The sequence below is a fragment of the Lissotriton vulgaris genome, chromosome 2_1 (genome assembly GCF_964263255.1).
Source record: "Lissotriton vulgaris chromosome 2_1, aLisVul1.2, whole genome shotgun sequence".
NCBI classification, from domain to species: domain Eukaryota; kingdom Metazoa; phylum Chordata; class Amphibia; order Caudata; family Salamandridae; genus Lissotriton; species Lissotriton vulgaris.
Window position 1 is genome coordinate 92,661,219 of NC_141687.1, and position 12,451 is coordinate 92,673,669.

A 12,451-nucleotide genomic window follows, 5' to 3' on the forward strand; every position below is an offset into this window, starting at 1 on the left:
CCATTAGAGCAGAACGAAGCCTTATTTGCATATGGCTGGTGTCGGTCTTGAATGATGCAGTATCAAAAAAAGGGACTGGAATAAAGCCCCGCCTCCTCTCAAATCTCTGTTACATGGACTAGGATATTTGTTCCTGTAACGGCGCATGCTTAAAACACTTCACATTTATTTGTGTTGTTGCACAATGCACAAAATTAATAAAGTTTAATCTCTTCTCGTGAAAATTAATATGTTCCCCATGAAAAAGGACCATGATGTGTCCAAAATGCATACGGGCATATTGAACGGCAAAGAATTAATGTAACTGGAGTTTAAATGCACTTGAAAACTTGAAACCAGCCGAAACAAACAATGTGGAGTGTGTGCAAACTAGGAAACAGCACTGATTGCACTTTATGAAAAATGTTGCACAACAAATAAACCAGCCTGGGGTCGCTTGTATTTCTGTCTGTCTTGCCAGCTCACCCTGGACTGTGTGGCCACGGATCTTCAAAACCACGGCTGGAGGAAGATACCTCTGTTAACTCCCTGCCAATGCACCTCAGGCAAACACCATCGCTGCCGCAATTCAGGAAGGACTTTAAGACTTGGCTCTTCGACTGAACCGCAGACCCAGACCCTCCCCTAACGAGTTGAGACCCTCACAGGTGAGTAATCATGATTTGTAAGTCCCTGATTGATAGATTGTGGACTGTGCCTACTGGAGAACAACCATGGTTGTTTTCCTAGAACAAGACAGTGCTGACCTGAGGGGTTTTCAGGGTAGAACTGATGCAGTTAATACAACAAGTAAAGTAGGGGATTTCCATTCTTACCTTCCTGGCTCAGTTCCTCTTGCTTGGTTTTGAGATCCCGGGTCAGTGCTAAAAGATAATCAAGAAAATAAATTAGAATTTCATTTTTCTGCATGAATTTCACATAGTCATTATGAAGGATCTGTTTCTACTGAAGGTTTCATGATGACGAGAGCGGAACTGTGTGGTAATTACTGCATTTTGGAAATTACTGATACATCAGGATGTTGTATTTACTTGGTGCGGTATTCACTCAAATTTTAGACTTTTCAGCCTTGAAATGAGACATAACATTTGGGATATATATTTTGCTCACAATTTATGTATACAATCTATCTTTCAGAGCAATTTTCACAAGTCAAAGATTACCAGATTTTTCTTGGAAATTATGCCGTGCGAAAACACTGGATATGTTGGTTTACATAACAATAAAATCCTGACCCATGCAAAAAGCACTGTAGGCACACAGAACATAATTTTAAAATCTTTGGAATGAGGGGCCATGTGTGCTACACTGTTATAAGAGATGGGCAGTGAAAATTTGAATTTAAATTAGTTAATAAATCATAAGAGTAGAGATTAATTTAAATGCAAAAAACACACAATCAGTAATTTAGCAACAATTCGTGTACATATAAAAATCAGGGGTTGATTTATAAAAGTCTTGTAACCTAAAATAATCTTAAACTTAAGCTTATGAGTATTCCTAACTTACAAAAAAAGATGTCAATAAGAGGAAAGTTCACAATAATACATGTCAATTAGAGGTAACAAGATTTTCTTAAGATTTGCTCTTACGTTAATGCAAATAACAACAAGCATTGGCAAAGCCAATAAGCCTTGCCTTTATTACGAGAGTGTCAAACTAATGGCTTTCTCAATACATGTTTGTAAATCATGGTTTGAAAGAAGTATTTTTTTTAAAAATCTTCAAAATACTTTTGGAAAATGAGAAGTTGAAGGAGTGATGCCCTTAGGGGACGTGGAGGATCACGCCTTACTGCAGGGGGAGAAACTGGTGCAAGAGGTATGTACCGGTGTAAAATAAGCATGGCCTTAATCAGAGCCAAAACAACAGTACAAACATACACAAAATATGTACAACTCATGTGGATCACGCGGTATACATGCCGTGAACAACCCGCCTCTGCAGACCTGCAGGAGGGTAGAAGGCAGTGGTTGTGCTTATAAGGGTGCATGTGCTTTGAAATGATGAGTGCAAAAAGAACAATTGATGGACAGAATGCAGAACAATCTCATACATTCACCCCAGTACAGAGATCTTGGCGTAAATCCATTGTTGTTTTGCTTCCCATGCCATTCCAGTGTGAACCCAGCCATATGCAAATCAGTCTTGACATTGCGCCCAATGGGAACAGTCCAGTCCGAACTGCCAGCCAGGTCCTCCTTGGACTGGAAACAAGCATCCTAGGTTTCAACCCTCACCAGCCAGGATAGCTTGACTCCAGGTGCATGGAGACCACGGGACCCACATCTGGGCATACCCGCCGAGCGCGCAACTACAATCGCTATCTATTGCGCTGTGTGTGGTGCATTGCACGCTGTGTGGACTGCTCCCTACGGCGGCCATATCAAAGTGGTCGCTGCCATCAGGGAGAACATATATTCACACCAAGCGCAACGCCAATAGGGAGACCACTTCTACAGGTTTGAGAATAGCTTGGAATATGGTATGCACCAAGAGGCCACGCAGATATTTAGTGAGTTTGAAAGCAAACTGAGTTTCGGCAATTTCTAAGGATCCTGAATAAAGATGCACCAGTGTTTCGTATTACTCCCTGTATCAGGTTTGAGTTTGGCGTAAATGTAGTGAAACACATAAGAATGTTTTCTTCTTGTTTGATCCTAGGTTTCAGGAGGATTTCCCTGGGGTTATTCATGGCCCTTTTCCAAGTCGTATTCACGATTAGGGTAGAATAGTTCCGGGCTTGTAGGTTTTGGCTTAGTGGTGTGGCTTGTAATCATAATCCCTGATGTTACTGCAATTACGACATAAACGTAAAACTTTCCATAGGAGAGATGATCCTATAAAGCTTTCGGGTGGGGACTGTCATAAAATAGTAAACTATTGCAGTCTGTTTTCTTCTTGTAAGTGGTAATAGACAGTCTACCGTTGTCGACTGGAATTTTGAGATCCTAGAATGGTAGTTCGCTGTTGGACACAGTCTTGGTGAATCTTAAGTATGGATTAAGGGAGTTGATCCATGTGTTTAAGGCTTCTCATGTATCCTGGTCAACATTCCAAAAGAACATAGTATCGTCAATGAATTGATGCCACACTTTGATGTTACTGTTGTATGGGATGGTATCCATGGAGTAATATAGATGTTCAAAGTCAGCCGTGCAGAAGCAGGCCAAGCTTGGAACAAAAGTGCCCCCCTTTGAAGTGCCTTGTACTTTATGGAATGGCTGATCCTAAAATTGGAAGAAGTTCTCGTTTAATGCCAGGGTCGCACATTCAATTATGAAGCTCTACGGGTGAAATGGATGTCCATACGTCTTCCAGAAGGCACGCGTGGATTGTTGTTACAGTCTCATCCTGCAGATTGTCTGTGTACAAGGTTTCTATTATTATTATAAATCCACAGGCAACTATATTCTTTACTCTCAATATAATGTATGTCATAACATAATAAGGCCCAAATCACACAAAGATATAGGATATTATCAAAAAATATATATTTTATTAATATAATCTACAATATGAAATATATATATATGTATGTGAATATATATAACTATAAATATATATAGATATAGAGAGAGACATATAAATAAAGAAATAAAAAACTTTTTTCCATCATTTAATTCACACTACTCGTAGCCCATACTACTCCAACACACAAGGACTGTAAGACAACTTGATTCATTTTCCTATGTGTTCAAGGCTTCCACATCAAGGGTCATCGAGTGGTTGATCTCTTCAAGGCAGTTCACTTCTTCAATGAGGTTAAGGACATCCCTTGTATCTTGAAGAAAGGAGGGGATTTTTTTCACAGAGGGTTGTCGATGGTAATCGCAAAACGTGCTGACAGGTGTCAATAGGGACCCTACGCAGGAGACAATCAGTCTACCCGGTGGAGGGGTTGATCCAGGTGAGTTATTGTTCACATTTTGTGCATGTTTGTACTCTTGTCTTGGCTCTCCTTAAGGCCATGCTCATTTCACACCGGAACATACCTCTTGTACCAGTTGCTCCCCATGCAGTAAGGCCTCGTCCTGTGCTTCCTCTAAGGGCCATCACATATCGTCTATATGTTTGTCAGGTCCTCTTTGCCTCGCTATTCACAGATAGCCTCTATTGACTTTTGCTGCACCATAGGACAGCTAGAGATAGCCAATGTACTGTTAATTTAATAATGGTAACCGGCTGGAACCCCTTTGTGCACCACAGTAGGTGCAGTGTTAACCTATTTGACTGAGGCCCCTGCAATACTTTCTGAGCCCCATTCCTTAGTAGGATATCTGTCCTGATAAAATGCCAATGACCCTCATGGCATTAAGGCAAGAAACATGTTGACCTCACTTAACACCTACAGAAGCTATCACAATACATTGACACAATATCTCTCTTAGTTCTGAATGTGTCAAGGGAACCACCACCCCATTAAAATCTCTTGCGAACCCTATGACTCTTTTAACCATCTGTGCATCACCCTACACCAGAGGTCTTCAAACTTTTGGATGCCGAGACCCCCTGTCAACATTTACAGGCGTAAGAACCCCCTCCTGACCATCATTTCTAAACCTCTAGGCAGGGCTACTGGAATTATGAGGCAGGTTAGTACCAAATTATGCTACAGGCTTGATTAAATTGTGTGAGTAGAACATTTAAGTAATGTTCTGTGATGCTGCGTATTTTGGGATAGCATTGCTTTATTATTTTGAAATGTTTTAAACACAGTAACACTGAGGAAAGATTTCACCCCATCAGTACCAGTTTATAACCAAAATACAGCAATTAACATCAGAAAGATCTCTAGTCAACCTTTGTGAATGGCCTCACACTCCACAGGAATACGCGCTGCCACATTAGAAGCTCACCTGGCCATGGCTGGGAGCAGCAAGGGTCCCTTCAAACCCTGGCGGTCTTGTGCAGAATTAAGCAGTTTACCCATGCCCCTTTCCTCTCACCCCTTCCGTCCATCCCTCTCTTCTCTCCTCTCCCAACCCCGGATCCCTCTCTCACATTGCAGGCAGATGGTTATTAGCCCCAGGACACCTTTTGGTAACAGTAGTGCACTACAAATGTTAATAATAATAGGCAGAAGCAGGGGATCCACTAAACCCGAACTTCGGGGGGGTTTAACACACTAAGCCAGGGCTGGGCCTAGCACTGGTCACACACAGTGCAACAGTTTTTCCACCTTCTCCATGAATTCCCTCACTACCACTCACCAACAATACACCTCATCTCTCTTTAGCACCTGTCTGACAAAATACTCATAGTTTACTCACACTCACGTCTGTGATGTGAATGGTACATCTACTGTGTACCAGGTACTTTAACCTTCTGCACTGTGTGGGTGACAAGAGTGCCCATGTGACTGCACAGAGAGCAATGCAACAGTGTGAGAGTAGAGTAAAAGGAGTGACTACAAGTTGAGTGAGGTGACCATATGAATTTGGGTCCGGCTGTAAGTGCAGAGTGGGACAAATGAGTGCATGGTTAGTGATGGCCTTGTTTGAGTGAGCTACAGATTGAGCAGTGAGGGGGGACAGGTATGTAAAGTGTCACATGATTGCAGGATGAGAAGTGTGCTCGTGTGACTGCAGGGTGAGGTACAGAGTGAACAATGAAAGCACATTTTTAGTGCAGAGTGATCACTGTGAGAGCAGGGTGAGCGGGTGAATGTTGTGAGTGCATGGTGATCAGTGTGAGTGCATTGTGATCACTGTGAGTGCATTATGATCACTGTGAGTGCAGGGTGAGCGGGTGAATGTTGTGAGTGCATGGTGATCAGTGTGAGTGCATTGTGATCAGTGTGAGTGCATTGTGATCAGTGTGAGTGCATTGTGATCACTGTGAGTGCAGGGTGAGCGGGTGAATGTGAGTGCATGGTGATCAGTGTGAGTGCATTGTGATCAGTGTGAGTGCAGGGTGAGCGGGTGAATGGTGTGAGTGCATTGTGATCAGTGTGAGTGCATTGTGATCGCTGTGAGTGCAGGGTGAGTGAGTAAATGTTGTGAGTGCATTGTGATCAGTGTGAGTGCATTGTGATCACTGTGAGTGCAGGGTGAGCGGGTGAATGATGTGAGTGCATGGTGATCAGTGTGAGTGCATGGTGATCAGTGTGAGTGCATGGTGATCAGTGTGAGTGCACTGTGATCAGTGTGAGTGCACGTGATCAGTGTGAGTGCAGGGTGAGCGGGTGAATAGTGTGAGTGCATGGTGATCAGTGTGAGTGCATTGTGATCAGTGTGAGTGCATTGTGATCAGTGTGAGTGCATTGTGATCAGTGTGAGTGCATTGTGTTGTGATTAGTGTGAGTGCATTGTGATCATGTGAGTGCATTGTGATCAGTGTGAGTACATGGCGATCGCTGTGTGTGCATGGCGATCGCTGTGAGTGCATGGCGATCGCTGTGAGTGCATGGCGATCGCTGTGAGTGCATGGCGATCAGTGTGAATGCATGGCGATCAGTGTGAGTGCATGGCGGTCAGTGTGAGTGCATGGTGGTCAGTGTGAGTGCATGGCGATCAGTGTGAGTGCTTTGTGATCGCTATGAGTGCATGGTGATCAGTGCGAGTGCATTGTGATCGCTGCGAGTGCATTGTGATCGCTGCGAGTGCAGGGTGAGCGTGAAAGTGAAGGCGAGAATGAGAAGTGAGTTGTCTGAAAGCAGGGTGCATTCCCAGAAACTTGAAGTGTAGGGTTTCAGATATAAGTTAAACTATTGCTATAAGGGCATTAATCAGGGATTGAGGGTGGAGGAAATAAACAATGTGCTGATCCTGCAACAAACTCCCAGTCTTATGATTAGGGTTACCAGCTCATTATTTTGATGGCCCAGAAAGAAGTAGTCACCTAAAGCTTTATTTTTAGCACTTATCTGTGAATACTTAGAACAGCAAATATAAATAGAAAGCACTTTTAATTGTGTCACTTTTCATTGTGTTCTAGGGTTGCCTCAATGATCCATGACTGAAAATTAAAGAGACAAAGACAGAAAAGTCACATAACTAATTAATACATACTTTTTCATTTATAACTCTATTTAGTGTCAAGAGCAGGCATTTTTCTTTTGGCAACCCAACTTTATCTATACTACTATTATAAAGAGAGAACTGTGTCCTTTGAGGCAGGTAAACTCGAAAAGTACACCACCAATCCAAACACCCAATACATCTTTGAAAACGTCAGGGCAAACAGATGGACATAGGCTATATAAGAAAAAAATATATATGTTAGAAGGGAAAAGTAATTTTTAAGGAAAAGTAGTCCCTTCGAAGTAGCGCCAGCTAACGACGTGCGTGCTGACATCACGGGTCGGTGGCCAGGAGGGCGGAAGCAACACCCTGCGAGGGCCTGTGCGCGGAAGTGACACCCTGTGAGGAGCGGACAGGAGCGCCGAAGCAACACCCTGCAAGGTTCGGAACGCGGAAGACACAACCTGCAAGGAGCGCCCAGGACAAAGAAAGCGACACCCTGCGAGGTCCGGAGCGCGTAGGAGCGGCCAGGAGCATGGGGGGACCATCGACATGCCCAGGGGAGCGCAGAGTAAAAGCGGACAGGAGCGTGGGCAGAAGCGGCCAGGAGCAAAAAAACGGGAGCATGGAAACAACACCCTGCGCACGTGATGCTGGTGAGTACTCTGTGCTGTGAGTACGCTCTGCTGTGACTACGCTATGCTGCTCCCGCTGCTGGCTGCTCTGCTACGCGTCTCCTGCTGCGGTGCTGCCCCCAGTCCCCTTCTGCCCCGGACAACGTCGGGACGGGCTGCTATTCAATAATAAAAACATTGTACCAGAAGCACAGAGAGTTTTCTTCTTTAGCGTCAGGGACATGTTAACATTTCCTTTCTGTGACTGCCATAAATCACATGGTGGTCTTCAGAAGAGAAAAATATGAACGTCACCCACCCTCAAATAGGACAATCCCAATAGTGGAACTCATTAGCCAGTGATGGAAAGCTAAGACTCCGCTGACAGTCACTAACCAGTTCGGCCAAGTCTAATTGAAGCTGAAGAACTGCACGTCTGATGAGGCAAGAACAGGACTGGTGTTCCCTCTCTGCCAAACCTAAGCCTCTGCAGGACTTTTAAATGCAACAGAATACACATGACTGTCGCACCTAGGCTAAGTATACAAAAGTGTATAGACCTGAATGTGCTACGAGTAGCATCTTTAAGCAGTAGACCTGCACAAAGTACAGGGAAGGCAGTGCATAACTAGATTAACCCTAAATAGCCGTACTAAGTACTAGATTGCATACTATCAATATTAATACTTTTGGTACTATTCTGTACTTCAAAGTGATAGGAGAATAAATAAATTTAAAAAAAAGTCTCATAAAAAAAACAGGTTGAAGACGATGCTTATTTTTTTTATCCTAAAAATGTACCAACAACCTATCCCTGTCCATCCTAAGGACGTCTTTCAGTTTGGCTTTGGAGTTCTTTGACATAACTTTATCATTGATTGAACCGTGTTCTGCATCCTATCTCTTACACACTGTTCAAGTTAATACAGTAAATGTGCAATGGAAGGACAGGGAAATCCAGAAATAGGATACAGTGTTTCCTTGGGCAACTAAAGCAGGGGTTGCTTAATCAGCAGGGAGTCTGCTTATTTTGGGAATTATAACTTCTCAGCACAGAGTAGGTCAATTATTCGAAGTGATCTATATCTATACTACTATTATAAAGAGAGAACTGTGTCCTTTGAGGAAGGTAAACTCGAAAAGTACACCACCAATCCAAACACCCAATACAACTTTGAAAACGTCAGGGCAAGCAGATGGACATAGGCTATATAAGAAAAAAATATATATGTTAGAAGGGAAAAGTAATTTTTAAGGAAAAGTAGTCCCTTCGAAGTAGCGCCAGCTAACGACGTGCGTGCTGACATCACGGGTCGGCGGCCAGGAGCGGGGAAGCCGGAAGCAACACCCTGCGAGGGCCGGAGCGCGGAAGTGACACCCTGCGAGGAGCGGACAGGAGCGCCGAAGCAACACCCTGCAAGGTTCGGAGCGCGGAAGACACACCCTGCGAGGAGCGCCCAGGAGAAAGAAAGCGACACCCTGCGAGGTCCGGAGCGCGTAGGAGCGGCCAGGAGCGCGGGGAGGACCGTCGACATCGACATGCCCAGGGGAGCGCGGAGTAAAAGCGGACAGGAGCATGGGCAGAAGCGGCCAGGAGCAAGAAAATGGGAGCACGGAAACAACACCCTGCGCACGTGCTGCTGGTGAGTACGCTGTGCTGTGAGTACACTCTGCTGTGACTACGCTATGCTGCTCCCGCTGCTGGCCGCTCTGCTACGCGTCTCCTGCTGCGGTGATGCCCCTAGCCTCCTTCTGCCCCGGACAACGTCGGGACGGGCTGCTAGTATTCTTATATTCCTTTTCATTAAATGCATTCTCACACTACAGCAAGAAGTGTAAAAATACAAATGTAAGGAATAGGCAGAGTGGGGGCCCAGGGGTTACTGGAACCATAAAAAACATTAAGCCTCTGTAACCAGTTTACAAAGGCATGTAAATATGCTAATGGTCTTTAAAGACCTGTGAAAAACTGGGCGTGCCGGAGATAAGACTCCAGACACTGCCCAGCCGAGCATCCAGCAGCTAGAGTTTCACTGCAGCAGCCCGGGCTGAGATACAGGACGGGGAAGTGGGGGGCTGAAGCCCTGGAGGCCAGGGCAGACGTGTGATTGTGAATGCGCGACCCCCTTCACACCACTCCACAGCCCCCCTGGGGGTCGCGCCCCACAGTTTGAAGACCCCTGCCCTACACTCACATTCCCTCACTTGCACACATCATATGGCTTTAAGATAAAAAGATCTCCGCCAAAGAGCCCCCACTGAGGGGCCCGTCATGCATTGCAGCACCGGCCCGACAAGGAGTATCTTATGATAAAGCATGACATCCTACCGGGTGTGTGAGACCACTATCTACTGATAATTCAGATCCCCCCCTTTACCAGGGATACTTCGGACCAGACCCCCTGATTAATGTGCTAGTGTCTCCCTCCTGTTTGAGGAACGGCAGCCTGTCTGATTATTTTCTGTTCAGTAAGGAGCATGGGTGCTCGACCGCTTTAAAAATTCGGTCCTTGTCCCCTCCCTAGATTATCAATATTTTTCAACATCATCCTTTTCCAAGACAATCTCAATTTGAGGTATGTTTAAAAAGTTGAGTTTTATAAGCCTCCCAAACTTCATGGTCCTGGCTGAAGCACTTAAAATGAAGTTTAGCAGGACCTGGAATTCAGAAGCGCTGATTCACAAAGGTAAATATACCTGTATACATTTATGCATGTATACGTTTAAAAAAAAATATATTATACCCAACACCCTCCTGTGCTCCCTCCACCCGCCCCACCACCCTTTGTTTGTGGCGGCCTCCACGGCAAGAGACAAAACACTCCCTGCCTACACATGGAGGGGCTTATCGACGCGCGACCTGCGCCACCCGTGCACCATTTTTTCTGAAGCTCGGGTGGGGCAAATCTCTCAACCATATCTATGAGACCACCAAAGCCACTTAGTGTGGCTTTTAATGGCCTCATAGATATGGAGTAAGACAAAGCAGCGTAAGTCGCTGCATTGTTGTCTTACTCTTCGTTAGAGAGGCGATCCATGGGCAATGTGGTGGGTGTCCTGTATTCAGCGCAGACACCGTTGCATGATGGTTCAAGGGTGCCTGCATTGGTGCTAGGCCCCATATTGTGCACCGGCTGAAAGTACAGGAAGGCACCATATCTCATAAATACAGTGCATTCCTGCCCTTTCGATTTGGTGTAGGGCAGTGGGGCAAAAAGACTGCTCAACGGCAAATCAACGGCAACGGCAAATCAATGCGGCCCAGAATGCACACTGAATGTCACATCGGAGCTCTTTGACTTTTTTAAAGAACTCGCTTCGTTCTTGTTCCTTTCTATGGTGACGGAATGCCTCCGTGTCTAGCAATGTCCTTATTCATTGGGAAGACGGCTCTGTGAGGCAAACGCTAACTGCTGACATATGCACTGCCTTGCAGGCACCGAATTTGCATCTCGGCAAGACCGACTCACCTTTCCAAGCTTCCATGGTCGGTAAGTTGGGTATCCTTACACTGGGCAGTAAGAACATCGGGCCAGGTTTATCAATATTTTGCGTCGCCCTTGCATCGTTCAAGGGGACGCAATGGCGACGCAAAACCTAATTGAGATTTATGAAGCCATGCAAAGGCCAGGTTGCGTGGCCCTTCATGGCTTGAAATATCTGGAGGAACACAAGGCAGCGATTACTCTGCACCAGGCTGGCGTTCCAAGGGTGGAGCGTGGGCGTTCCCAAGCTCCCGCCATGGATTTTGGCACATTCTCAGATCTATCATTAGTGGTAGACCTGGGAATGCAGCAAAATGCGACGTCTCCCCAGGGGAGGTGTAGCGAGGAGAAATATCTGTATTTCTTCTCATGTTTTCCTCTTTCTACATGTGCTGCATTCTGAGGATTGTTTTTGTGCAGGCAGGGGTCCGTTCCTGCACATAAATAATCATGCCTACAACGCAGGCACCCTTGCTCCATGGAACACAAGACAGGCACCCTTGCACCATGAAGCAAGAGTGCCAGCGTGGGCACTAGGCAGCCAAAAGTTCGCCAGCGCTAGGAAAGGACAGGAATGTGCTGTAGAATGTTATATACTGTGCAATCCTGCTCTTTCCCTTTCGTGCAGTGCAGCATGGTGGCTTGCTGTGTAGCGCTGCGTGAAATAATATATATAGGCACTGTTCTTAGAGTGCTTGGAAATGACAGAATGCAGTACTATGCACTATATAAAAGCAGCCATCATAAATTGTAGTTATGCTTTATGCCATATTTTGTGGACTCGTATAACACTTCTAGACAGAGGTGTGAATTTCCCGCCACTCTCCTGTCATCTGGTTGAGTTTACATTGTAAATTGTCCTTTTACTTTAAGATTTGAAAAATACATCCGGAAATTGAATCTCAAAGCTTCTCATTTGCGAAGTTGACATGAACCCTTTCTTGAAGACTTTGGCGTCTGCAGTAATGTCCTTGGAGTCCATGCTGAGCGGGAGGAACGAGGGGCCATGCCGGCCTCTGACGCCCTCGGGCGCCCCCCACAGCGCACCCTGCCGGCCTCTGATGCCCTCGGGCGCCCCTCACAGCGCACCCTGCCGGCCTCTGATGCCCTCGGGCGCCCCCCACACCGCACCCTGCCAGCCTCTGATGCCCTCGGGCGCCCCCCACACCACACCCCGCCGGCCTCTGACACCCTCAGGTGCCCCCACACCGCACCCTGCCGGCCTCTGACGCCCTCGGGCGCCCCCCACACCAACCCTGCCGGCCTCTGACGCCCTCGGGCGTCCCCCACACCACACCCTGTCGGCCTGTGACACCCTCTGGCGCGCTGCATACGTCACTTCTCCGTTTCATATCAAACCTGAGATGAAACAGAGCCCGGCAGCCCA

At 46.1% G+C, this 12,451-nt stretch overlaps 1 protein-coding gene across 1 annotated transcript in view; it reads right to left on the reverse strand.

Moving 5' to 3' along the window:
- The window catches only part of CCDC92B (coiled-coil domain containing 92B), a 178,970-nt gene that overhangs the window by 67,916 nt on the left and 98,603 nt on the right, over positions 1–12,451 (reverse strand). Inside the window, exon 2 of the mRNA XM_086958470.1 lies at positions 816–863. Coding sequence (XP_086814596.1) covers positions 816–863 — 48 coding nt within the window. The remainder of the gene's footprint in view (positions 1–815; positions 864–12,451) is intronic.